The following is a 27,251-nucleotide window of genomic DNA, read 5'->3' on the forward strand; positions in this document are numbered from 1 at the left end:
CGTCGCCGCCACCCGTCGCATTGTTCTCACGTGACCCACTTCGCGGCGGAGAACAAGGTGTAGGTCTGCGGCTAGAACGGTGGCATTTTGGTGGGAAACGGGATCAAGGTGCCCTAATGAAGCTCCGCGTCGCGTCGGTTGTGGTGGGGAGCAGCCGACCCTGAGTCGGATCTGCGCGTTGCCGGAGCAACGGCGCGCTCTGTACTGGAGTCCTGCAGTCGGACGGAGCCTCCTGCCCTGCCTTCACAGAAGGCCCTCTCGCAACGCCAAGGTGTCCGTGCGAGCAGGCGTCATTGGTGGCTTGACGCTAGGAAATATGTTCCATTGTCTCCTTCTAAAGCTCCTGCTGGTGCCCCTACGTAGTCTGATAAGTCCACGCAGACGATGTTAATGCGCGGCATTCGGGCTGTTTCCGCTCTAATGAAAGTGAGATGCCGTCTTGCCGTTGCGGTGTGCGAAGGGTGCATAGCCTCCTCTGCAATTTCTGGTTGCCTCATTTTGTTTTGCAACCTGCGTTACCTTGACGGCGCGTATTTCTTTACAGTGTTGGCGGCCGGCACACGTCCTGCGCGAGTGCATGCTTACTCGAGGGGCGGCGCGTTCTCAACTGGCATCCGGCAATCTCGGCTTTCCTTCTGTGTCGGCGCCAGTCGTCGTTAGGTAAATTAGAGCCTCCCGTCCCGGGCGTAGTTACTACACCTCTGCCCTTGGGATCTGTCGCGCATAAATTGTGGGTTTCTCGACTAATGTCGAGCCGCTTGCGCGAAGCGATTCAGCTGGCTGTTTTAGACGGCCAGCCATTGCTAATTAAGCGTTATCTGTTCTATCCATCGCTAACGCAGAGTGCCTTTTGTGAGGCTGTCGAACAGGAAGGTATCGCTTTTCGGTCTTTTTTTTTTTTGTCCGGCAGAATTTAGATGGCGCAACATGGGCGGTTGCGTTCATGTGCATAAAACAGAGGATAAATTCACAAAGCTTCCCTTTCCTAAGTGTCCTTTGCCATTGGCTGGTGACATTAGCTACAAATATGCCCAGACTCAGAATTGGCTGGCATTTGCACTTAATCCGCTGTGGGGGTGTACTAGCTATGACGTTGCTAGTACACTAGCAACGTCATAGCTAGTCATAGCTAGTACATAGCTAGCACATAGCTAGTACGTCCAGGGGCGGGATCGAATCCCGGCCGCAACGGCCGTATTCCGATGGGGGGAGAAATGCGAAAACGCCCGTTGGTACCGTACGTTGAATGCACGTTAAAGAACACCAGGTTAACAAAATTAATTCGCAGTCCCTGGCTACGGCATGCCTCATAATCAAATCGTGGTTTTGACCCCCCCCCCCGCCCCCAATTTTGTTTTAATTTTCTCTTGCGAACAAATTCTTCCGTAAGAGGTTTTTGTAAATACAGGCCCAGACAAAGGACGCAACGACGACCACGCCTTCTTCACGTTGTCGAGCGAATAAGACCGTCTATTACGTTCTAAGTCTATCGGTTTTCGTCGTAAAAAGGAGCCTCAAGACTTCCCAAATCTCTTTAGCGCAATGTCAGCGGTAGTACCTCTTTGCTCGCCTGGGTTCGCTGTGCTGCGAGATTAAGTTAAGATGAGGTCGAGGGGTCGTATTCACGAAGCTTTTTGTTCGTGCCGCGCTTCAGCCATTGGCTGGTCGCCTTCGCCAATAATTGTCCAGCATTAGGGTTCACTGCTAACTGCTCTGACGAAGAGTCCTAGCGTATGTTTTCTTTGAATACGGGGCCGTGGCCCATGTTCATACAAAAGCGCTTACGCTAGCGCTTGTCAGAAAAGATGCGTAAGAGAAGAGCATAACGTCGAACGTACTTATTAGCGAAGGCAGCCAATCAATGGGAAAGACCACTTACGAGCGAAAAGCTTCTGCGAATCCGGCTCCAGTTTCACGGGCACAACTTTGCAAACACGACCGCTCTTCTTGTGACCCGAACCCGCTTTGTAAGTCCGCCTGTGTATACGATGACGCCTCTGCAGCGATTCTCCTATAAAATCGTTCAAGGCCATTTGTGGTCTTTACGCTGTCAGAGTGAGCGAAGGAGTATAGTGCGCTTATCTGGAGCGAGCGTGTAGCGAGATAGCGGGACGCCTTATCAGCGGAAGGGCACTCTCCCGCATTGGTCGTACGGTCACGCACGCCCAGCTTTAGAGTGACACGAACGTGTGACCGGAAAGGGGACGCGGCTTCGAGGAGAAATAAAGTGAAATAAAATAAGGGCTAGGGCCGGGGAGGGTGATCCACACACGAGCCGCGTTTTCGGCGTGGTCGCTGTTATCGCAGAGATAGCAATAACAGTCGACTGTCGAAAGCCGCCTTTTGATACAAGAGGGTCGCTCTTAGCCGACGCGAGGCTATTCGGAAGGTTATCGGCTAAAGCTGGCCAGGACAGTTCCGATAAACCTTAGGCATAGGCCAGGAGAACGTTGGTTCCCCCACAAAGCTGGTCGTATCGAGAAGCGGTCACACTGCGGTTGACAATCGGTAGACTTATATGCAGTTAGCGAGAAAAGAGAAGAAAAGAAAAGCAAGGAGAAACGAGAAAGAAACGAATGTTCTTGACAACCTGTCGGATAACGAGATAGGATAGAAACAGAAAAAAAAAACGGCGTCGGTGTGGTTCGCTCTACTAAGCAAAGGCGTTCGTCGAAAATTCTAAAAAAAAAAAAGAAAGGTCGGGAAACCCGAAACCCGCGTAAAAGAAAGCGCAAGAAGAAAGAGCGACTGCTGCCAGCAGATGAGATATACGTGCCGCGATAAGACGTGCTCAGTGTCGTCCTCGGCTCGAGAACAAAAGGACGCCGTCCTTGTTGCGCGGAGGTCGTCCCGAGTTCGCAGCAACCCCGCTGTCGCGCTGTTCTGTTCGCGCGAAGCGGTGCCGAGTGAAACAGAAAAGACAGCGCGGCCCGTCCCGGTGCACGATTAGCGGTTCACTTTCTCCACGTCGCGGTCGCGCCGAGGGTCGCGACGGTGTTGGGTGCGCGCAGTTGTGTCCGGCGCCGTGTTTGCGCGCGCACCGCCTGCAAACTTTCGCACGCCGGGGCGTGCTATCTCGTTGGTGAACCCTTCATTCTCCCGAGAGGCGGCCGGCGTCTAATTGCGAACCACGGACAGCCGCAACGCGTGAGCGTTCCTGCGCGCCCGACAATGACAAATGGCGGCGTGTGGTTCTCGCGCGCTGTACATTTGCTCCCTAATTGGAAAATATCGCTTTGTTCCCGCCGAGGACGCAGGGACTGCAACGTCAGACGGGTATATGTTAACCGTCATTGCACGCGTGGGTGTGTTACCTGGGCTGTTTGGTCGTGCGAAAGTCCAGTACATGGGCCCTGTATTCGTGAAACGGTGAGGGTGGTTTTGTAACGGAATGCGCAGCAGGCAGATGGCGTAGCAATGCAACTTTTATCGCTGATGGCAGGTCAGCGACCAACAGTTCTCAGAAAAATGACGCCATCTCCGTATTTCAAGAATATCTTTAGTACAACTAGACGTGCTTCCTGTTTGTATCGCACCACGAGTGTGATTCTGACTGATATTGCGTAATGTGATAGCAAATGCGTCGCCTGACTCTCCGCAACGACAAAATTGATCGAATGAAACTCGGTTTGCTGTTGTACGCCGTGGTTTTCTGGCCGTTGCCTCTTCCGCACCTGCAACCTGACCGCGCGACCACGTGCAGTTAGGAACAGGGCACGCTGATCGCTTCGTATGGTATGAGCGCTCGGTATGGTGTGTGCGGTGTTTAATTGACCATGCAGACTTTGAGACTGGCGGAGCCTGCGCACAAATTTGGGAGGCAACAACACGTAAGGTACGCTGTAACGGAGGATGGTACGCCGTGCTTTACTTGGCGAAGATGTCGTTTCTGAGAAAGTGCTGCGGGCTACTTACGCGAGACACGCTAACATCATGGTGAATAAGCTCAGAGCTGGTGGAAGTCTGCCGGTTTATGCTGCTGGAATCGCTGCGCGTTTTCGTGCTCTATAGTCCACTGCCTTTTTTCTGAGAAACATGTGCGTGACCCATTCATGACCTCACGTACCACCTCCGCGTAGGCTACGTATCGTTGTCTAAAACCAGCCGGCCATTTCTCGCCTGACAGGCCCAAGAGTATGCATGGCTTGGCGTGTGGGTGCTAGTACACCGCACACCTCACTGCTGGTTGGGTCAGATTTCAATCGCCTGGTCGGTTCTCGTTCGCCCGGCGTAAAGAGAAAAAAAAAGGATACATGCTGTGGAGTCTCTTATACGAAGCTCGTACGCTGTACCTTCAAAGAGCCTCGAAGTTCGCCCGTGCAGTATACGACGAGTGGCCTGCGCTCCCCGGTCCGTCTCGCTCGGTCGCCGCCGACCTCCTGACGTTGACCGTGGCGTTTCTGCAGCTGTGAGACAAAGACACGCTTCCGCGGTGCCCAGTTCGTGCGCGAGATGCAAGCGCGAGGCCCCCTGCTGTTGTGCGGTCGTGTCCCTTTGAGCCGCGCTGATCGCCAGTTCGTGTGCGCGCTGCGTTCAGCCGCCGTCCGTCTCGCCGCTTCGTTCACGCTGTCTGTATCCGAAGTGCAGAATCCGTGCGCCCACCTCTTCTCCGCAATAAATAACAACAACGACGACGACAGCGCGCGCCATTCTGGTGCTAAGTGAGCTTCTGTGATTTTCTTTCTTTAACTTACTCGCGGACTGGCTTTTGTTGGTGCGCATTTTCTCGGTGCTGTGTACATTGCCCTGCTGACCTTTCTTCACTATATCCTTTCTTCTGTGAGAGTGTTCGCGCATGAACGGTCATTTATTAAAAACGCAGTATACGAGAGGGAGCAGTTACCAGACATTGAACAGCTTTCGTCTCGGACCTGCCTTTTCTTTTTTGATTCCCCTGTTCTCTTAAAAGCACAATGCGCATGATGGCCTCATGAGTTACTTTGAATCCTCAATTTTTGGTTGTTACAACCATGTTTTTTACTTCCTGCTTTTTTTACTTCCCAGTAATCTTGTTTGTTCAGCGGTTGGAAGAGCGGAGGCGATTTTCATCTACACGTCAGGAAAAAAGAGTTGGAATCAAGAGTGTTTTCGAGTTTTCTATTTCGTTTGCGGAATGCAGCTTAACGCGTTCGTAAGAGCAGTACCAACACTGTAGCAACATTTTAAACTTTAAACTCTCATGCAAGAGGTGAACGAATATAACGAATTCTCGTTATACTAGCAGCTCTACACCTGTTCGGAGCAGACGAGACGAAGCCAAAGCTGTACGCTATTACACTATACAGTACGCACCGGCGTTCAACACGTATGTTCTTGTATCGCAGTCCTTCTAAAGTAGGTTGTGCGGGCGTGCCAAGCCGATCTCGATGGAAGAATAGATTCGTCCGCAGACGCGAAAGCTGCCCGGAACCGTTCGCGCGCTTCCTCAGAAGCGAGAAGCTGTCCGCCTAACGGGCGCCGGCGCGGAATACAGATCTTCGGCGATTACGGCGTCTCGTCGACGGTGCGCGCCGCATCTTCACCATCGAGGCGCTCCCCTCCCGCTCCTCCCGAGAGGAAGCACGCGCGAAGTGGCCGCGTTGCCCACGCGCGGCGGCAGGCCGGATCGCTAAACAGCTTAAGTGCCCGGGGGGGAGACGCTAAGGATAGCGATGCACGAAGCGGCGGCCAAGTGGAGAGCCTCGGCGAGTGCGCCCAAAAGCGCTGGGCCCACCTGAGGAGGTGGCTGATGCTAAACAGCTATATAGAAGCACCGATGGCGGGAATAAAGCCGAACGAGCGGGGGGAGGGGGGGGGGGGGGGCAGCAGAGATTAAGAGACGAGAGTTGTACGAAGCTGGGACCGGCCTCTGTTCGGCCGTTGTTTTCGGGTGCAGCGAGCCGACGGAGGGCGGCAGCCAGTGAGCGCGGCTACTGGCACTGCGCGCGCCCAGCGGGAACAGGATGCGCAGCGAGGCGCGACTCAGCGAGGAGCGCCTCCGTCCTGCGGGGTGTATGCACGCGCGGACGGCCAGGGCTACACGCAAGCGGTGTCCCCTGCAGGGGGGGGGGGGGGGGGGGGGTGACCGTGGGCTTGGTCGAGCAGCCTGCGCACGGACTCCCGCAGCCGGAAGTTTAGCGGCAATCGAAGACTCGCGTGGCTGCACCGGAGAGTACGTTTGAATGCCCGATCTCTTCTGCGACCTCGTCGTGTTACGTTAACGGGCGAACGATGTGCGAACTTGTCGCGCGGGTACTTCACTTCTGGCAACGGTGTTCTGATGTAGAACGCGCTTCCAGGGCGTTGCGAATGGCGGAGACTCGTTTATTGGAGAACCGGCAGGTTCGATGAGTTCTCTCGGTTTCGGGAAAAGAAAGTGGGTACCGAGACGGAGGGAAGAAAGAAAAAGAAAACCCTCTCCACCAACGCCATCGCGTATTCGTAATTATTTCGCGTAAACCGAGTTTGAAAGCGGTTTGTCACAAACAATGACGACGCTCTGCCGACGGTAACAACTGTCTGCCCTACATTTATCGTGTCTCTTAGCAGGGGTACGTGACCAGGTTGCAACTTTGAGCGACACCGAGCGATCGCGGTGCGTACAGCCAGTGACACCCGACACCCAAATTTGAAGATATGTGTCGGGCCGAACGTACGAAACACTTTTCGGCAAACGAATGTCGTCGAACCACGTCGTGGTGCCCAGGCGTACTGAAACGTGCGCACCTTTTCCCGAAGTCGCGAGGACTTCGTTTGTGCTGGCGGGTCGACATCTACAGAACGTTGCGACAAGCTGTCGGGAACTGGAAAGTCATCTCCGCCTTGCGTTTCGTCCTAACGGTTTGTGCCGCGCTGGTCGTCGTTATGCCTTCGCCACTCGGGTCTCCTCGCGCCGTCTTTCGACGAACGGGCGCCGAATACCACCACAGTTTTGGACGTTTCGATTGCAGCTCGCGGGCGGCGGACGCGGAGGCTCGGCTGGGGGACGGGGGCGCGAACCTGGGCGACCGGCATTCCTGGTCCCGCTGTGGCCCCTTGTACGCGAGCGAAGGGCAGGAAGGACCGCTGCGGGCGGACGCAGAGGTGCACGCGATCGCGGCTGGCCTCCCGGGCGCCACAAACGAGGGCACGGCTAGCGGAGTCGAGCAGAGAGAGAGAGAGAGAGAGAGATCCCTCGAGAAGAAGTTCAACGTCCCCTCCTCCCCCCCTGTATGCCGCAACGAGCGAAGCACTCCGTTACCCGACGTGCGTCGTCGATTTTAGGTGTACCGCGGGCAAGGCAGGGAGGGAGGGAGGGAGGGGAGTCCCAATCTCGGGTCGCGCTTCATTGAAATGCGCCCCGCTGCCAACGAAACTCGCAGCGTTCTCTTTAGTCTTCGTCGGGATGCTGGAGGATTCGAGATGGACTCGTGCGTCGAGAATTTGCCCACGCGCCGAGCTATCGTCCGCACCTCCCGCCGTCGTCTTTGTCGGCTCACGTTACGTTGTTGCGCGTGAATCGCGACAAAGTGGGGAAACTTTGCCTCATTTCGGTTTTGTTTTACTTGTCGCCGACCTTCGCGCTGACGCTAAAGTGACGCAACGAACGAAGCGGGCCGCGTCCACATACCTTCGGTAGAGTGTAAAACGGCGCGAGTTATTCGATCTTCGAAGTAAAAGCAGCGCAAAGGAGATAACGACAACACCAGACAGAGAAATACGCAGGACAGCTGCTGATGCTCTTGGACGCCTTAGTAGCCGCGTTTACATGAATGCGACAGTGTCGCATCGCATCGCATTTCTAGCGCATCACACTCATGTAAACAGCAGTAATGCGCTAGAAAGGCGCATCGCATTAATGCGCCAGGCGAGGGTAGATTTACGGGCGCGAGTCGACTCTCGCGGAGCATGTAAACGCAGGATCGTCGCATTAGGAATGATGGGAAGGAATTGCCAAACAACATGGCGGCGGTCCCGGCTGCCCGCTTCGAAATGAATTTGGCGTTGCTTTTGTAAAATGCACTTCGTTCGCAGCAAATGAACGTGTAAACGGCTTTCGCTTAGTCTCAGGCCGCTTCGACGACAGGGTATTATGGATAACCTTGTGGTGTTTTCGAGATCGCTTCTCGTTTCGAACGAGGCGAAGCCTAATGAAAGAAACATTCTAGATGTCAGCGCTACCTATCGCTAAAGTCGGAAAGTAGCCGCAACGACGACTAATGGCCTCCGAGATCCGAAGATCTCGCTGGCCAGCTAAAGCTGCAAAAAACGTGCGCTGCTTCGCGTCCGCTACACTATAGCGTATAGCATACACTATAAGTTGCGTACGCTAAACTAAAGCTGTCTATTTCTCGGCACTCAACCACCAACGTGCAGTCGGCCCACAACCGGAAACCAGTTGCACCGGAAGTCGGTTGCACTTCACTTATACGACACCATGTGGCGCTACGTTTTTGCGAGAGTTAAGGCGCTACATGTAAACGGCGTCGCATCACCTTTCCCAAATGCGCTTGGAAATGCGATGCGCCACTGTCGCATTCATGTAAACGGGGCTAGTATCTTGGCCCCCATCGCCCGTCGGCCCATAAAACGGTGAAGGCGCTTTTGTGCTTCTTAAGGACGACGGGCTTGTGCGACCATCTGTGACTATTAAAGTAATTTCTGTAAGGCCACACACGTCAGCGAACTCACCGCAATTTCCTTCTTTCCTTCCCTTCTCTCTCTCTCTGTTATCTTTGTTTTCTCCCTTTCCCATTCCCCAGGTGTAGGGTAGCCAACTGGACGTTATTCTGGTTAACCTCCCTGCCTTCTACTGATCTCTTTCCCTCCTTAAGTGCCGAGCGAGAAATGGTGCGACTCTGCTATAATACCGTTCTCCGCTATATGGTGGCTCGTTTCGCCACACGAATTAGAAGCACGGTGCTGCAATGCGGTTACTGCGAAAACGGGCCGCTTGTATGCGGCACGTCTTGAGAGCCTGTCGCGTGTCACGCGTGTTGGCATCGGAGCCTGTATTTTCGATGTCTGCAATTATTCGCTCTCGTTACGTTTTATCTCGACTCACGTCTGCTCGTCTGTAGTTTAATGTTCATTAGAATAATAATCGTCCTGCAGTGACTGGCAGTGCACCACTGCCGATTTTCGCGCGGCACGTAACACGTGTGCGAGCTATTGCGCGTGTGTTTGAAACGGCTGAGTTGACAAAGAAACAAAGAAAAAAAAATACAACCTTGCCCGCGTGTATCGTAGGCTGTTTGTGTTTATACGAGCCGCTTTGCGCTTATTCCGAGGCCAAATGGGCCGAAAGCACCGGTAAATGTGCTACGGGAGGCCACACGTTTACGGGGATTTCAAGTCTGTATACCCTTCGTTTCCCGCGCGTTTTTTTACGACTCCATGCACCGTGTTCTGGCGTATGAACGCTCGCTGCAGCTTCTCGGCCTGCGTTGGGCAATCTGCGCCGCAAAATATACTCTTGGCAAAAGCTCTCGTCATTGTCGCTTTGATGTCTTTATTACTGGGCGCGCTATTAAATGTCATCAACTCCATAGCAATTGTACGCAAAACGGGCGCCGGCTCGTTATGAAAGCGCCACTTTCTTTCCGGCGCCTGTAATTTGTGCTTCGCCGCTTCTGGCCTGGGTCGCACGCACGAGCCGAGCTCTAATCGGACACCCGGGTCCATAGCCGGGGGCTCGAGAAGCTTGCCTGGAGCACGACGCTCAAGGCCGTCCGCTCGAAAGTGCGGAGACGCGTGTGGGCGCGCCGGTTGTGGAGTTGAGCCTCGTATTTGTTTGTCTCGTTTCAAGGATGAATTACGAGAGTTTCGACAGCAGTTGGTTGATTGCCTCTTTAAGAGGAAAAAAAAAAAAGAGTCCTCATCACTCTTTAAATGCGAGGCTTGTTAGCGTAGCGCGATCGTATTAACGCCTCGGCGGCTGCAATTTTTTTTTGTTGGCGTCAGCCTCCGCTTTAGCCGCGTGCGAGTGGCTGCTTGCGTATGTGGCCACTTACTTTGCTGGTGTTTTTGTCTACGTGTGTTTGTAAGAGGGACGAGTGTGACCATTAGGGGATACTCCTCAATTACCCGAACAAGATGTCAGCGGCGCCTATTTTGGGAATATGTATATTTTTTAATCTTGTGCTTGAAAATGTCACCTTCGTAGTTTGAGACGAGCGCCTATTTTGTAAATATGTATATTTTTAATGTTGTGCTTAAAAATGTCACCTTCGTACTTTCAGACGAGCACGTATATGCGATCATGGAACCCGCCGTGGTTGCTCAGTGGCTATGGTGTTGGGCTGCTGAGCACGAGGTCGCGGGATCGAATCCCGGCCACGGCGGCCGCATTTCGATGGGGGCGAAATGCGAAAACACCCGTGTGCTTAGATTTAGGTGCACGTTAAAGAACCCCAGGTGGTCAAAATTTCCGGAGTCCTCCACTACGGCGTGCCTCATAATCAGAAAGTGGTTTTGGCACGTAAAACCCCAAATATTATTATTATTATGCGATCATGGAAGCCTACGAGATTATGCTACGAGCGCTAATTGGCACCTGGAAACTCGAGGCAGGAGAATCTATAGAATGATTTTGAGGAGCAGGTTGTAAGGTTGTCAATATAAAAGCGGACGTCTACGTTTGCGCCTCCTACAAAATGAATACTCGAAGGCGTGAATTCTAGTGAACGTTCTGGTTGGTGCAGATTGCAGGTAGCTCTGGCTCTCTACACGTGATACCGCAACAATGTCGAGAACGGATCTATGTATCCAGCTCTTCGGAAGGAACCACGGACGAAATAAAAGCCAAACTTACTTGTGGAAAGGGGCGTTGAATCACGTAACGCAAAAGAAGAGGAACCGCACACTCACACGAACTCTCCCAAACTTCAACTTTCGAAAAAAAGCCATTCGACATGCAACGTTGAGAGCTGCTACCTATAGTGAAAACGAAGGAACGAGTGAGCCGAGCAACCAAACGACCGCGTGCACTGATAAGAGCATTGCCACCGCTTCCACTCTGTACTCTGCCACACCCACACAGTCTTAAGTCGTTTGTGCACGGTCGCGCGCATTGCGTGGTGCTCATATGAGCGTTCGCAGACACCGAGGACAGGAATCGTACCCCTCGAAGAAAGGGCTACGATGACGACGAAACCTTGTGCCGCGTGCATCCGGATACGATAAACACTGCGCACTACGTATCAGAACTGTGCTACAGCCCTCTCCCTCCCCTCCCACCTTCTGGTATGCCTCGCACTCTCGCAACGCGTTCCCTCGGCGTCTTGTCGCTGCCGAGCAGGAGTAGCTCTACGGTGACGTCATCTGTGCGCAAAAAAAAAAAGGTCGGCGCGCAGCAGAGACAGGAAAAACAAACAAAACAACGAATGCGACACGAGGAATTAACTAGAGGACATCGCGACACTCGCCCGCTTTCCTAATTGAGGCGGGGCCACAAGAAACGCGCCGTCGTCTCTCAGACGAGCGACGCACGCATGCACTGCGTCGTGCCCCCCCCCCAGCGTGGAGCCGTGTTCGAGGCGCGTCCCATCCGAGGACAAAGAGCGCCGGCAGCGGGCGCACTGATGAGCACGATCCGACCTCGAGCGGCGTGGCCGTTGGCGGATGTGCGAGGGGGCGGGCGGGGCACCTTGGGCTTGATGACGGCCCGCGGATGCTCGGATGGGGCGCGTATTAAGGAAAACAGAACGAAAAAGAAAGAAGCCGCTTTCGACGACGGGCCGCATGTCGGATCACGCGTTGTGTGTCTCCGTGTGCAAAAGTAAACAGAGCCCCGCCTACTGGCGTTTCGGTGCAGATTTATGCCCGAAATACCGAACCATATGTCGTTGGGCGTTATTTGTGGTGCAATTTGTTCGCACACGTACTCTACAGGCAGCACTGATCGACGGTGGCTAAACGAGGAATGTCGCTGTAGCCAACGTTTCGACGGGGCAACTTGTATTCGTTGAGACAACAACTCCTTTGCTTAGCAACGTTTATGTATACGCGTAGCTCCTTCTCTCCCTTGATCACTGGGGAAGGGGGAGGATGATGATGATGGGCTGCTGCACGAAGTAGCGGAGGGAAATAAAAATTTTCGAAGAGAAAAGGAAGTCGGGGTTTAGTCTTTAGTCGTGATGGAGAATGATGAGGTAGATGTATACACCTAGAGGTTCTCCGAAAAACAAGGCGTGGCAAAAAAGTACCTGTCAATTCGGTGGTCGGAGTGTCATTGCGTTAGTGGTGATGCTTGCTAGTGCAGATGACTGTTTCTATAGCTATGTGTGCTTACACACGCAGTGCGATTCGTTCGTCCGTTGGTCGGGCCGAAAGTTCGGTCATTAGGCATAAGGCACGATTATTCGGCGCAGTGGTGCGCGGTAGCGTCGAAGCTCGTTTGGTTAGCCCGACTACTGACTCGACACGTTTGCTGTCTGGAAGCAAAAATGAATAGCGAAAGCCGAACGCGGCAAACCTCTTGCTTCTGGGAACATCTTGTCGGTTGCCCCCCCCCCCCCCCCCCCCCGTTTTTTCCCGTCGTTTGCAATTTCACCACGAATGTGCGCGAAAGCGTTTTCTATAGGTTAGAGTTGTAGTCGCCTATTAAATTCAAATGAGTGCAATTTTCTTCGATGCACATACATCGGATCGCGGCGTGCGGGGAACATTCCAGCACATTTCGTTATAACGAGTTTCTACTACGTGAGCTAGCTGCTGTAGCCGCACGAATGCAATGTGAGAGAGGCGTCAAGGCCATTGCGCAAACAGAAGCACCACACCGTCGTATGGTTAGTTTAGAGGGACACCAGTAGCGCAGACAGCAAGCTCTCGGTCTACGCTCAGCAGTGGCGTGACAAAAAAAAAAAGAAAAAAAAGAAAAGAAAAGAAAAAGAACAGACAAGAAGTTATGAGCCCCACACGCCTCGTCGGAAAATGCGGAACCGGGATTCTCGTGTAACCTCCCCGTTTACCCTCTCTCCCCGCGGTTATTTCTTTCTTTCTCGCTGGGGGGTGGGAAGGTCGCGTCGGGTCGCAATGGGTCAGCGCGGCGCACGGCGACCCCTCCTCGCCCAGGATGGAGACCGGCTTTTTCTCCGAGGCAACCATCAGCATCCGCTGGAGCACACGCGACCGAGTCCCATAGCTGGCTGGCATTACGAGCATTCGGCTGCACACCGTCTGCTTTGCATTGCGCGGGAGGGGACCTCGCGACCGTTTAGATATGTATGCGCATACGAAACGCTGCGGTGTTTAAAATTTTGAAACAATTTGTACAAAATTCTGCTCGCTTATGCTGGTGTCGCGGGTTCCATGTGGAAGTCGTTCGGGCCTGCTGCAGACTCGCGGATGTACTCTCGGGTCGCGCTGCGTTTCATGTTGACGTGTTTGTTTGGATTCTTGTACTAACTTAACAGAACGGTGAAAAAAAAAATCAGATTGATTCGGACAGAAAAGTTTGCGCGCTGCTTGACAGTTCGCCTTTGTACAAGCGCCTCCATGGTCGACTGTTTCATTTTTTTTTGTGGCACGTCGCTGGGGCTAAGCTGATGTTGCCAGCAAGGGACTTGGAAAGAAAAAAGCATCGAGTGCGTCTGCACTCCTGACGGACAGAAAAACAAATCAAATGATTTATTCCAAATACGTGCAGGAAATTATAAACGTGCAGAAAACTTTACAGACGACTGTTCCAAAATTGGATATTGCACCGGGACCCTGAATCTTCGCTACTCACGACACAAGCGCCGTATAAGCAACAGTATATACGGGGCTTCAGGCTGCAGGATAGCGAAAGAGGGAGGGAGTTTGCTCGACGCTGCTCTGATTCCTCGGAAAAAGACGTCGCGCGATCCTCCGCCCCGAACGACACGTGCCTTCCCGTCCCGCGTGCTCGAGATCTCCGCAGAGCAGAGCGTCGTGGTCGGCCTACCAACACCGACGACGACGACGTGTCGCTCAGTCGGCGCCCACAAGGGTGACCCAGTGGCTGCTGCGGCAGGCGGGGAAGGTCGCTCCACAAGGCGGCGTCGTTCGGCCGCAGGGGGGGAGGCCACATCCGCGTTCGCGCTCCTTCTTCGTCCCAGCCCGCGGCGCTTTAATTGGGAAGCCGCCGATGGCCCGCCGCGCGGATCTGGGTTATTCGGTTAGGCGCTCTCGCCGCCGCGCTGTTATCGCCCCCCCCCCCCCCCCCCCCATTCTCTATCTGCGGCCGCCCAAATGGCTCGCCCGCCGGTTGTGCGCAGATTGCAGCCTTCTGCGCCACCGGCTTCGATTTGATTCCTCCGAAGAGATGCACCGATGTGTGTATATATACACACACGCAGAAGAGGCGGCCGCGCGCGCAGCTGTTGGCAACAAGAGGTGGCCGCCGTGTCTGATATGCTCGCTCTGGGATTCGCGCGGCGCCTCGGGCTGCTCGCCGGCCCCGCGCGCATTTTGCTCGAGGACGCGCGCGCGTCTCGCCCGCGATGTTGACGCGCTGCGGTGACTCGCGCGAGGCAGATAGCGGGCCGGCTCGCGCGGAAGAGCGCTCGTTCCAGGCTGCTCTCGGGCTGCGCGCATCCACGGACTTGGAGGAAAGAAAGAAAAAAAGAATCCGTTCTTTCTGAGCTGGCTAATCGGTCACTCTTTCGGACAAATAATGTACGTTTCCGGGTACGACGTCAGTGGACTTGGCGGGCAAAGTTTCGATCGCAACCATGTGCTGGTAACGTTAACGGATGACTGTAATGGCGAGACCGTGCCCTCGCGGCCTTGTCGCCAGCTCGGAGCACAAAGGTTCGCGGTTCCTCGGTTTGCGCTGTGTCCGTGGCCGAACGCATTTTCTCGATAAACGCGACACTGCTTTCCTTTTTGACAAGTTTACGTACGCTGCCAGACGCCGAAGTAGCGGGTTTTTTGATAATGATATGACTAGAGAAGCGCACGGTATACGATGCACCGTTCAGTGGTGAGCTCGTGTCGTTTTTTTTTTTTTTGTCCTGAATGCTGGCTTTCAGCTTGGCTTCAATTACGCTGTACGTGAGGCCATCCCTTGGAAAAAAAGAAACATTTCGATACTGACAGTCCTCTGTCAGGAAAGAAGTTCAACTCCAATGCTGACGGTGCATATATAGCGTTTCCCGTCCACTTGCGTCCAGCTGCCTAGCGTATACACACTGCTTACGGACGTGTCAGCACCGCAGTCCGGTGCTTCACGTGTACACTCAGCCAACGCGCGCTTCGCGAGAGCCCCGTCTACGACGTCGTTTTTGGCCACTCGGCGAACGAGTTCTGGCAGCGATGGGACGGCGTGGCGAACGCCCGATTAGAATGATATCTTCGGAAAGGACCGGCGTGGCCCCCTCTGCGGGAGGGGGGCCCCCTAATGCTCGCGTCACGTTGCACGCCTCTCTCTCTCTCTCTCTCTCTAACTGCACGACATTCCCTCGCTCTCCTGCCTGCCGCCTCGCGGCAAACTGCCCGATGATGCCGTCCGTCGTACCCCCATTCCCTCTCGCTGGTGCATTCGGGAATCGCTAGGCCTAATGGCGACCGCACACCCGCTCTCTCGACGTATATAGTGCCCGTTGTCTATAGCTGGTATAGCAGGTGGAGGGCTGGATGGTGGGGGGGGGGGGGGGAGGGGGTGAGCAGTGCGACGTGCTTTCATGCCACGCGGAACTGACATGCGCGACGGCAGGTATCGCCGTGCGTGCTTCCACCGCATCGCGGAAAAGAACAGAAACAAAACCAAAACAGCAGACGCGCAGGGACCCAGCGTCGTCTTGATAGAAACGCTGAACGGCCGTCTATAGTCGCTGCGGACCCGTTTTTTTTTTTTTTTGGTATCCACTCGTCGACTTCGGAGAGGCGTTATGTACCGGGGCGGCTTCGAGACGGCTGTTCCTTGACGGACCGGAATGGAAGAACCAGCGAGCACGTTTTCTGCGGCCTTTATCGGACGGCGCTATTGGCTTACCTCTGAAATCGGCATAAAAGTGGGCTCGTATTCGTGCAGGCAAGGCTCGCTGTACTGTCTCTTTCTTTTGTGTCACCCGTCGCGGTGCCTTGGTGTCAGTGGCGCTCAACTGCGGAACACGAGGTCGAGGGTGGCATGCTGGGTCGCGGCGGCGGCCGCATTCCTGTACGGTAGCGCAATGCATAAATATACGCGCTTCGGCGTGGCATTTAAGACCGCAAGGCGATCAAAATTGCTGCGGAGCGCTCCAATATATATATGCAGCGTCTCTCGCAGCGTTAATCTTCGCGACGTCGAAGCCCATCGATCGACGAAGCATTTCCTTCGGTGCCGCTCGCCGTTTGTCTACTGGGTCACGTGTACAGTGAGTGAATAAACTATATTGCAGGTACGGCGAGGACGCGAACTCGTCGCGCACCCGGCTAGTCCCACGTCGGGACCGGCAGGTCTAGTCCCACCGGCCCGGTCGCGGACACGCCGGACGGCCAGGATTTGCTTTTCTAGTGCGGGGCTACGCAGCAGTGACTCCCAGTCCTCCTTGATGAACTTAGGGTATGTCGACCCGCGCTCGCAGAGCATGTGAGGTGGAGTGGAGGTCTGGCCGCAGGACGGGCAGGCGTCGTCGCGATACACGTCGGGGTAAGCCTCGTGGAGAGCGGACAGACACGGATATGTGCTGGTCTGCAGAAGCCACGTGCACGTGTACAGTGCACGTGGTCCCCGATCGAACTTTACACGCTCCGGAGCGTGTATATCTGGAACACCGTAGGAAATCGTGCGGCATACGTGAGACGGGACCCCCGGCGGGTCGCACGTACGCAAGGGGTGAGGGCTACATAAATTTACGTCTAATCTATTATTTTGCGTCACGTCAGGCCTGGGACATGTTTATGGGCCCTTATCGGACGCACTTCGACCGCGCGAAGGTAAGTACACAAGGTGCGCGACCTGCGAGCGTGAAAGAAGGCACGAAAGCATCAGGCGAACGTCGCCCCAGAGTTATTGCAGGGTATAAACGGAGCACACGAAGCGACACCGAGCTTGAACATTGCCAATCGATCGCCACCAAAGAAACGGCGTTTCTCCGCAAGCAACGTGCTAAAGTTCTGGCACCGTTTCATCTTGGTTCTCGAAAAACTTAGCCCCGCCACTTGCTGGCTGCTCGCGACGTACAGATACTTAGGGTCCGATCCGATGAATATCTAATGACCGTAGTTACCAAGAAAGACAGTGATGTGCTAACAGAACCTCAGGGCCGTTAAACTGATGATTCAGTACGACATCTGTACCGCAACATCTTAATGGTGGATATATCGTTGGCAAACAGCGATGGTGTAGCCATCCGGTGCGTTAGGCTCGATGTTAGCCTTCGTGAGCCTCTTTAGCTCGGCGAACCGAATTCCAGAAGTTCAGGCACAGCACAGCGAGCGACGAGCATCCGTGCCTACACAGGCGCGGTTAGCACACGCTTGAGGGTCTCGCACTACACCGTGAGATGGGCGCGCTTACAGCTAGCCGGGAGCGGCGTCGTCGGCAACGGCGACGAGAGCCCATCCTCCCACGTGCGGCCGCTCCTTGCGTCGTGTGGCTGGGCGGGCATCCTGAACGACGAGGAGGCGCGTGTCGCCCTTCAGGTCGCGGACGGCGAGGCGGAGTGGGGGACTACAAGCGACGCGGGATCCGAGGGGGTCGCATTGAGGCGGGCGAGCAATCGTTGATTTATTGTCCTCCCCCCCCCCTCCCCCGTCGGAGTTTCCTACTCTTTCGTCTCACCTTCTTTCGTTCTCTTCTCGTTCGTATTCGTTGGAGTGCCGGTTGACTAGCATGCATCATTTGTGACGTCGCACTGACGTGCTGGCGCCGATGATTTCTTGCGCTGTATTGAAAAGACAAGGCAAGCTAAACCTTAATTTTTTTTTTGTTCACTGGTAAACAGCGCTTTCCCGCCCAAATGAATACCGCAGTTTTAAACTAGCACCCAACCAGTCTAAACTGATTCAGTGTCCTTTTAGGGTGGTACCAGGGCCAGTATAACTTCAGAATTATGCTCGATTTCATTCCTTTGTTGTCATGAACCGATCATGGCACTCTGATGTCGGTGATTACGCTGAGCGCCGCTCAACGCTCGGATCACTGACTGAAAGGCGAAACGGAATAGAGATGAAATGGAATCGTTACATTATTGCATTATCGCACCCCGGAGGTCTCGCGTTACGCCGATTTCGCTTTGCATTGGAGTCGGCTCAGGTGTTCACATACGCAGCGTCGTGGGATGGGCTGCATCCCAGAAGAGACGCTGCTGTGCTTCGCCTGCGTACACGACGGGATCAATTTTGTCTGTATTAAGCGCGGCTACACCGCCCCATAGTACTAGAACTACAGCGGTAAACGACGGTAGTACACGACAAGCTAAAAATGCGGGCCTCCGCCGACACGTGTTCCGCTACGACGCGCTGCGGGAGTGCGGCTGTCTTGGGCGCAGAGCAGCGTGGAGGGCCCGTCGGCGTCGGTCCGTGTCATTCGAAGACGGCAGCGTGACGCGCCTGTGACAGGCGCCGTTTTGTTTGGGAGGCATCCAGCCCTAAGCGTTTTTTTGCGGCACTTGTTCTCTTCTGTTGCGCTCCGCAGCGCTTAGCTCGCGGTTACCTCGGTAAACACTCCTGTCGCAGCGGGGACCGCTGTATAAGGGCCGACGGGCCTCTGGACGGCGCGTGACAGTGGCGCGCTCTGGTGGAACCAGGCGGCAACGGGTCCGGGGGGAAAAGCTACGCACGATGTGCCAGGATCGCTGTGCGCGCAATTTTCTCGGCTTCGTGACGCGTCGTTCGTACTGACGCGCACCTTCGAATAAAAGGAATGCGTGGCAACTTTGCATAAGGACATCGACGTAGAACATACTTGACCAAAACTGTATACTTGTGATAATGAATTAACAGCAACGATACGGGTGTATCTTCTTGTAAGCACATGTGGCGTAGAGTCCAAGCCAAGCACTAACGTAAACGATGCAAACATGGAAGGCTATGTAGCTTGCTAATTGCAGGACAGTTAGTGTCTTCATGGTCCTAGATAAACAAAATAATTTCAATCAACATATGTGACGAACATCGGTGCATGAGGGAAGTTGTTTGAAAAGTACTCGTAACGGTGCAAAGCTGACGAGGGGTACTTTGCGCTGTAGAATGGTTTCAGCGTACTTACACTTCCCCTTTCTTGTTTCTGTATTGTTGCAGAGTCCAGTCCCGGACGCAGAACCTCGCCTACAGAATGATGCTCAACCAGACAGACCTCATGGGGACCCATGAGGTACGTCAACTTCTGCTCTAAATACTCAGCACTCTGATTCTGCGACAGTCTAGCGGTTTATGGACATATTGGCTGTCGCCTTGTGTCAGTCTCAATCTAGGTACAAACATTACAGAGGGTGGCCGTCCCTTAATTATACTGTACTTGTGGGACGCTCTTACTTCGCGCTGAAACAGTATGTGCTGGTTAGTTTCACAGCATTCCTGTCAGACTGCAAAGTCGCGAGGCACCATCAGACGACACACACACAAAAAAAAAAGAAAACGAGATTGTTGGTGTTCCACGTCTGTGTGTGGCAATACTTGAGAAGCCGCACTGTCTTTATTACTGTCACGCTTAGCGCACAACAAGTTGCGGGTTGATTAGCGGGCGCCAGTAAATAGAGGTTGTATTTTTTTGCTTCTCCCTCGCGCATGCGCAGTCCCCGTTCAGCACAGACGAACAGTTCATGTACGACCCGTCCGAGGAGGACAAGAACGCGTACTGCAACCTGCAGCCCATCGGCCTGGACGGTTCAGACCACGTGACACCCTCCTTACAACACATGGACCTCATGGCTCCCTCCAGGCCCATACCTTACGAAGGTACGTGCGCGGGACTGCGAAACAGAGCTCGCTGGCAATGTGGACGGGGACGGAAGTGGCGTCGCGACAATTCTCTTACGCCTATTAGTTTAGCGTCGTGGCTAGAATGCTCTCTCGGGGATAAAAAGAAATAAGAAAAACAGTGCAAGAGTGCTTAGGGTTGTTGCAGCGTTTTCTTAGGTTTGGTTCGGTTATAGTGCCGGAGTGCTTACAAATAACTTCTCCGCTAGCAGAGTCACACTAATCGGCATATTAGTTCGTTCCCGCACGTTTCCGAAATTTGTCAAGGACAGTTGCCATGACCTAGCTGACAGTTAGGTTTCCAGTTAGTGCCGTCTGTTTTGTGACTCTCTTTCTTTTCCTCTTCCCCTTCCTTTGCCCAGAGTCTATAGCAGGCCATATACTTCACTTTCCGGCCGAGCTCTCTGTCTTTTCCATTCAATAAACCTCTTCGTCTTCTCGTGGTCGGTGTCCTGCAATAACACGTTGAGCGGGTTCTATGATCAGAAACGCAAGCGGGTTCGTTAGAGTTCGCACTTACTGCGACGTAGCCAGGGCGCCACTCCCGCTAAAAATAAAGGACGCCTCAGCACAGCTTGGCGGCCTAATCCTGCATGAGCCCCTATCGCGAAGACGGAACTGCGGTCAACGTAAGCGGATGCCTGTCGTTATGGTGAAAGCCCACGCTGCGGGGTTTCTCGCGTATGGTCCCACACGATTTTGTGACGTAGCGCGGTGCGGCGGCGCTCGCGCAGGCGACACGTTCCCGACGGACGTGCTGGACCTGGGCGAGAGCCGGTGGCAGAGCCTGCCCATCCAGCACTGGCAGTCCCACGACGTGCTCGAGTGGCTGGTCGCCTGGACGAGCCACAACCAGGTGGAGATCGTGGACGACGAGATCAACATGACCGCGTTCGCCTCCTTCACCGGCGAGCACCTGTGCCGCATGAGCCTCGACGAGTTCCGCGCCCACGCGCCCTCCTACGGACACCGCCTGTACGAGGAGGTGCAGCGACACCTGGGCAACAGCACGGCGGCCGCGGCCGCGTCGCGCAGTGAGTGGCACCGCTGCCGTGGGTTTCTTTTTTTGGTCCTTCCGTTTACACGATAAATCCAAAATAAGGGGTCATTCGCACATCAAGAGGGAATGCAACCGCCATCAAACGTTCGGTGTCTATACCACTACTGACGTCAGCATTTGGGTGAAAAGTAATGTACACGTATGTCATGTGAGGTCGACGCTGATGTTCATCTGCTGCGAAGCTGTCTCGATTTTCGTTCGTTTCTGGGTGTGAAAGAACAGGAGCTTTACTACAAGGACGTGTGTTATATACGGAACAAGTACCGGCCCGAGGCGGTTACGTCCTTTGGCGAACGGATCCAGCCGTGTTGTAGTGCGAAAGAAACGCTCAAAATCACTACACCGAGCTTCGCATGGGAGGGCTTCCACAGTGAGACACTTTTAACCCGATGCGCCTTCCTGAAAGAAACCTTCAGCTATCATTGAAACCTGTACTTCCTTTGAGTTAGAACAAGGTATAAAAAGCCAGTCATTGGAATTTCCAGAGCTGCCGCATCGGTTGTCGAAACTCGTCAGCTCCGTTAGCAGCTGCGGTGTTCTGACATTAAATGTAGTGCTTGTAGCTATGAGGAATTTCTCGTTTACTTCGTGGCTTCAGTTCCCTGAATGAGCCACACCGAAATTACCCACAGTGGGAGTCCGCTTTAAGGTATCAAAGAACGGCGACGCTTTGCGCTGCCTAGCTTTCGTCAGTATGTCACTTTGTCTGGCGAAAGTCGGCTTTGCTGCACTAGGCATCTTTATGTGGCGAAGCCACCTACAAGCGCGGTCGGTTGTCGACGTAGTTAACTGAGGGTGGTTTGGATTAGTTTATTGCTTTAGCAATCATATGGACAATCCAGGGCCGTTTATGTCGTCGGCGTCGGTGTTAGGTTCCGTATAAAGTTAAAGCACAATAAAATCGACGCAAGCGCGCCCGTTGCGCATTCAGCGCGCATTCAACGTGCGCGCAAGCAAGCGCACGTTGAATGTGTTGAGCAGTGTCTGCGCAACGCTCTTCCACGTGGCTTAATACCCGATTTCCTAACCAAAACGTCATCCTCTCGTTACTTGGAATGACGCAAGCGAGCCGGCACGAGAGCGAGCTATACTGGTGAGCTTTCGTTCTTTCTAAGCCGCCGAGAAACTCTCGTGCGCATTAGTTATTGCGTCCCGTTACGACAACCACTGTATCGCCGATGCGCGTGTCTTCGTCTTCCCGAACGATGCAGCTCGCCGATTCTTCTCCCGATTTGGCGTGTAGGCCGGGCGGAGTTGCGCAAGTCCGTTCGCCCGGTTCGCGAGGAATGGTGCGCAAATGTGTCCCAACTCATCTCCACTCAAACGATGGCGACCGATTCCTGCTCGGTCGCGCGCGGTACATTTCGGGACTCCCTCCCCCGATTCTTGTGCGGCTCTCTCGGGTGTGGCCGAACAGAACCGCATGGTGACGTCATCCCGGGCGGTTGCCGCAGCTTTAATTTCGCCGTATCTCACTCGGCCGGGCCAAGGCGCGCATTGAAGCGGAACGCGCGCGCGTGCGTTTGTCGTTCGCGTATCGACTGTACGCGGCTTGATTTGTTTCGCTCCGCGGTCATGACCGACCGGCTGTTGCTTCGCACTTAGTCGCGCGCCGCTTGACCGTAAATTTACGCAGCGCACGCTGCATTCATTGCACTTGCTGCGAACTGCGTATGCCCGTTTAATGTATGCTTACTCGTACTCTGCAGCTTGGAGCTCGCGAGCGCGTAGATAATCATTGTAGATGGGTTACGGTTGGACTGTCCGAGAAACGGTTGCATGTAGTGACACCATAGAAGGCCAACACGGAGAAAAAAAAAACTGCCAGAAATAAGTAGATTGGAGGCAAATAAGCTGCCAATAATAAAGCTGTAGGTAACGTCACGTTTCCGTCGCATGACGCGACTGTGTAGCTTTTTGCTCGTCATTTAATTAAACCGTGGTGTATGTGCCTCAGTGTATATGAAAATCGGTATTATAATTTCTGCTTGTTTCTGTTCGCACGTGACTAATTTTTCAACCACCCCTTGCAGATGTCATGGGCATGTCGGACGCCTACTTCGAACCCGAGAAATACGCCTTCCACCCTCGCTATTTCGACACTCTAGAAATCCAGAACAGTAGTCCTGGTTCTGAAAACGGTAAGTACTGCAATGGCTCTAGAAGACGTGCTGTCTTCGTCTTCGATCATGCTTGCATATCTTTTTTATTCTGGGATGACCCCGCATTGACCTTTAGACGTTGCAACAGGAGGGGGGTTGCCGCATAGATATAAACAACTTTTAAATTTGGCAGCGTACTTGCTATTCAGGCAGCTTGTACCATTGCGCTGGAAAAAGAGCTAGCGAACAGGCACGTCCTGAGCCGGTATTCACGTATTTTTAGGGTATGATAATTTCTTTAGGTAAGTTTCTTTATTATTTGCAACCTTACGGTAGAATATCTGAAAAAGAAAAAAAAGCTTTAACCTTAGTCTCCTTCGCCCTAAAGACAACGATTCTCTGCTCAATTTTTCCTTCATCATGGTAACACTCTCCGTTCTTCGCCCAGGGCAAACCTAGCCGCTTCGCTCCGAATACATTCTATTTGGAAAATCAACGTGGTTTCCGATGAAGCCCTTACGGGGCAGGCATATACTCTCTAATATCGGTTTCACGGATGTTTTAAACGCATTGCGTTATAGCTGAGACTGGCGAAATTTTAAGTTTCGCTGAACGAAGTTCAACGCTGGTTCAATCAATTGAATGAATTAGTGACTAATTAACTGATTGAAAAATTGTTTGCGTTTAACGTGCCAAAGAAAGAGAACGGCTACCGAAGACATCGTAATGTGCGACTAATTCTGTTGAATTTTTGTCACCGGGCGTTCTTTAGCGCGATCCAGAAAAGCACTATCGTACGCTCGACTATATAGGCTAGACCGGGCGGCCATATTGGAAAGTGGTCGCCCGGTCGGCACTCGAACCCGCCGACCCGTGTACTGCAGTACTGACGCTGCGATTAATGAGCAGTCGGGTTTCCCCAAAGGGTCGACAGTGAAACACGCCGAGCAGAAGGAGGCACGAGCGTGAACCCATAAAAAAAGCTAATCCTGCGGTTTCTATTTCAGAGAGGTGATTCTCCTCCCTTTCTGTTTGTTTGTCATTACTGGCGCTCGTGCTTCATGGCAGGCGATAAAGCAGGCGTGGTTTATACGGACTAAGGAGGGAAAGGCAGAAACAGTGGAAAAGGAAAATTGCTGCCCTTGGTAGTATTTTCTTTTTCTGAGAGAAGCACTTTGGTGGCTGGCGAGCCGTCGTACAAGGACCCGCGTTTCAGCGCAAAATCTGGCGTGCATTTGCCTGCGTCATTGGGCGGTAGCCTCCAGTTACCCTGCTGGAGAGAGTTGCAGGCCTGCACACTTGCCAGTATGTACTGCCGGTGCGCAGTCTTTAAGCAGAGATCTTAAACCGACGACAAGAGATACTTTTTTTTTTCATCACACTTCCCGCGCTGCAGTTATGTGTTCTGTCGCAGTTTTTTTTTTCATGCCGCTGGTACCAGAATCGTGCGCCTGCCGCTATAACCAAGTGGGCAGGATGTGGTCGGGCGTGCATATAAAGTCGCGAGCAAAGAGCGCATTCGGCGAAACGAGCGCACGTGGGAAAAGGCGCGCGCACTGCCGGGTTGGAAGCCGGAGCTGACGAAGCCTTTTCGTCCCTCCGTTCCTCGCAGTGACGTCATCGGGGTCCCCGGGTCTCGCCGAGTCGGACAGCGGCAGCACCAGCAGCAGCCTGAGCACCGTCAACGAGCGGACGGAGAACCTCTTCCCGTACATGCCGCACGACACGCGGATACTCGCCAAGCAGAGTGAGTGGCGCTCGGCACCTGTTTGTTTGTCTCGGCCTGGCACTGCATGCTCTTCGCTCGCCCGCGACGTCTTGCGGTCATCCGCCTCTGTGCGCGTGTAGTTCGTATAGTCCAGCTACGCTGAGGCGTCGCTCACGTTTATTTCCCTAGTTCGATGGAACAGTAGGACGCCTGTCGCTAAAGAAACCTGCCAGAGGACAGGAAGTCTGTGCGCATTGTCAGTCAGTGGTATAAAGCTTCGACGTAAGCCATAGTAACTTACAGCCTATGCACATTTCTCATCACTACCATGCACTCCAGCGTGGCGGCGTGGTCATACAAACTACCCGTATGTTTAACTGTGGTTTAGTTGTAAATTACACGGGGGCAGCCGCGAGGGTGCAGAAGCCTCTGAACTTCCTAAGATAATATATTTGATAGCATGTTTACCTTGTACAAATTTGAGAAGGAAAGTGACTTTAGGTCGTAAGCCATACCTTCAGATGTGAATGAGACATGCCTTAACAAAGCATTTTCTTACTTGTAAACATTAATGTACATTAGGTTTATATAATATACGGACACCTGAGTTTCAGATTTCGACCAGTCCATATCCAAGGGTACTACTCTTGTCAAATTATTTGACTAGCAAAAAAAACGAAAAAAAAATGAAGGCCATCACTAGTGCTTCCGAAATTGGCGGGACACCGTGACTAACCCTCGCCCTAACATGCACCCGAACTAGTGAATGGACCAAGGCATCAATTCGGGCTAGTTGGTCTGCCATACAGGGATCCCGTGGAATGGAAGGCGCAGTCGTAAGTCTCTGCGCATTCCGAGAAAGAACCAGGAATCGGTGGGCGGGGGATGATGGCGAACCGCGTGCGCGTTGGCGGGCAAGCTTGCTGGTTAGGTTGCCGGAGTGATTGTATCGAGTAGCTGCGTGGACGCTGACGCCGGCGTTGCCTCTTTTTCTCTCTCTCTGCCCTGTCTGCATCCGCAGTGCCCCCTCCCATGCCCATGATGGGCAAAAAGAAAGGACGCAGGGGCAGGCCCCCCATCAAAGAGGCCAAAGTGCGCAGCCGAGCAGGTAAGCACTCTGACACACACACTCCTCTCTCTCTTCCTCCCCTCTCTCTGTATCTCTCTCTCTCTCTCTCTCTCTCTCTCTCTCTCAGGCCAGCCAGCAAGCTTGCTCTGCTGCTCTACTACGCGTTGCACTGCCCGCTGTGTACTTTTTTTTTTCGTTTGGCTTTGCCAAGACGCCGAAGGTGTGCTGGCGCCTGACGTCCACTCGCACAGCCGAACGCTTTAACCGTGCAGCATTCGCTCAGGGCCGCTTCGCAGGATAGTTCGAAGTAGCCTGAACCTACGTCTCGTGACAGCAAACAGGCCTAGATGCCCCGTTACAGGATATGCTGAAAGGGATGGTAGGTAATCATCAAGCGATCGACGGAGCCTCTTTGTCCGCTTAGGATGCTTAGGACAAGACGTTCCTCGGGAAGTACCTCAAGCTCATTCTTCGAAACTGACAGAATAAGCGGACTAAAATGGAGTGCCACCTGTGGTAACGTGTGTAATGTCAACAAGTCTGCAATTTACGAAGTGCATCTAACGGTAACATCATCTGCAGCGTTACTTATGCGCCGAGGAGTTAATGAATAATGCTTTGAGCGCACATGTGATAACTGCAGCGGCCATTCTTCAAGGCTTGCCTGCCTTTCTGTTTTGGTGCGCGCACCGTGCATGACATCACTGCCATAATAACACCTCTGCTTCCGACGCATGTACCCGAGCATGAAATTCTTCATTGGACCTTTCGCTCGTCATTTTTCCTTCTAACCTCAAGAAGTGTTTTTGCATCAGCCCTATCCGACAGCCTTAATGTCCGATTTCATAATCCGTCGTCCCTTTTCTCTCCGCTCTTCGCTGATTCAAAAGGCAAAGGCATGGGCAAGCTGTGGGAGTTCATCCGCGACCTGCTGCTGAACCCGTCGACCAACCCGAGCCTCATACGATGGGAGAGGCGCGAGGACGGCATCTTCAAGTTCGTCCAGTCCGACAAGGTCGCCAAGATGTGGGGCGACCGCAAGCAGAACCCGCGCATGACCTACGAGAAGCTCAGCCGGGCCATGAGGTACGTGCGCAGCTCGCGATGCCGGGCCCCCGCCAAGTGTCGCACGCGTTTTTGTTTTTTGCTCGTTGCAACGGGTGGAACCGTGGATGCATGATTAGGAGGAACACTCGTCGCGTCATTCTTACACTGCAGTCGGAGGAAGTGTGGTCAACGGTGCCGATTTCTTGTTTGTTTGCGTATGTTTACTTGCATGATTCAGTTCACTCAAAGTTCTGCAAGTTGAGCATTTTTGTATCGCCGTTGACGGCTAAGTCATGGACGTTATTAATCGATGACTCAGTCCATGGCATAAATGTGAATGGTAGCTTATCCTGCGTGCATTTATTCAGAAAAAAAAAATGCCGCACACACTGCATCGGATAAGTTTGGTTAGCTTTGCCTGCTATTTCGCTTTCCAGG

General features: G+C 53.5%; 1 protein-coding gene across 4 annotated transcripts in view; it reads left to right on the forward strand.

Annotated features, from left to right (window-relative positions):
- Positions 1-27,251, forward strand: part of LOC135905337 (ETS homologous factor-like) — a 477,295-nt gene that overhangs the window by 440,759 nt on the left and 9,285 nt on the right. For 3 of the 4 annotated variants that reach the window (XM_065436367.2, XM_065436368.2, XM_065436370.2), the window contains exons 2-8: positions 19,150-19,222; positions 19,644-19,806; positions 20,562-20,861; positions 22,921-23,028; positions 24,602-24,736; positions 25,719-25,805; positions 26,657-26,852. In XM_065436367.2, the coding sequence (XP_065292439.1) occupies positions 19,150-19,222; positions 19,644-19,806; positions 20,562-20,861; positions 22,921-23,028; positions 24,602-24,736; positions 25,719-25,805; positions 26,657-26,852 (1,062 nt within the window). The remainder of the gene's footprint in view (positions 1-19,149; positions 19,223-19,643; positions 19,807-20,561; positions 20,862-22,920; positions 23,029-24,601; positions 24,737-25,718; positions 25,806-26,656; positions 26,853-27,251) is intronic. The other variant, XM_065436369.2, reaches the window with a different exon arrangement.

The sequence above is a fragment of the Dermacentor albipictus genome, chromosome 3 (genome assembly GCF_038994185.2).
Source record: "Dermacentor albipictus isolate Rhodes 1998 colony chromosome 3, USDA_Dalb.pri_finalv2, whole genome shotgun sequence".
Lineage (NCBI taxonomy): Eukaryota > Metazoa > Arthropoda > Arachnida > Ixodida > Ixodidae > Dermacentor > Dermacentor albipictus.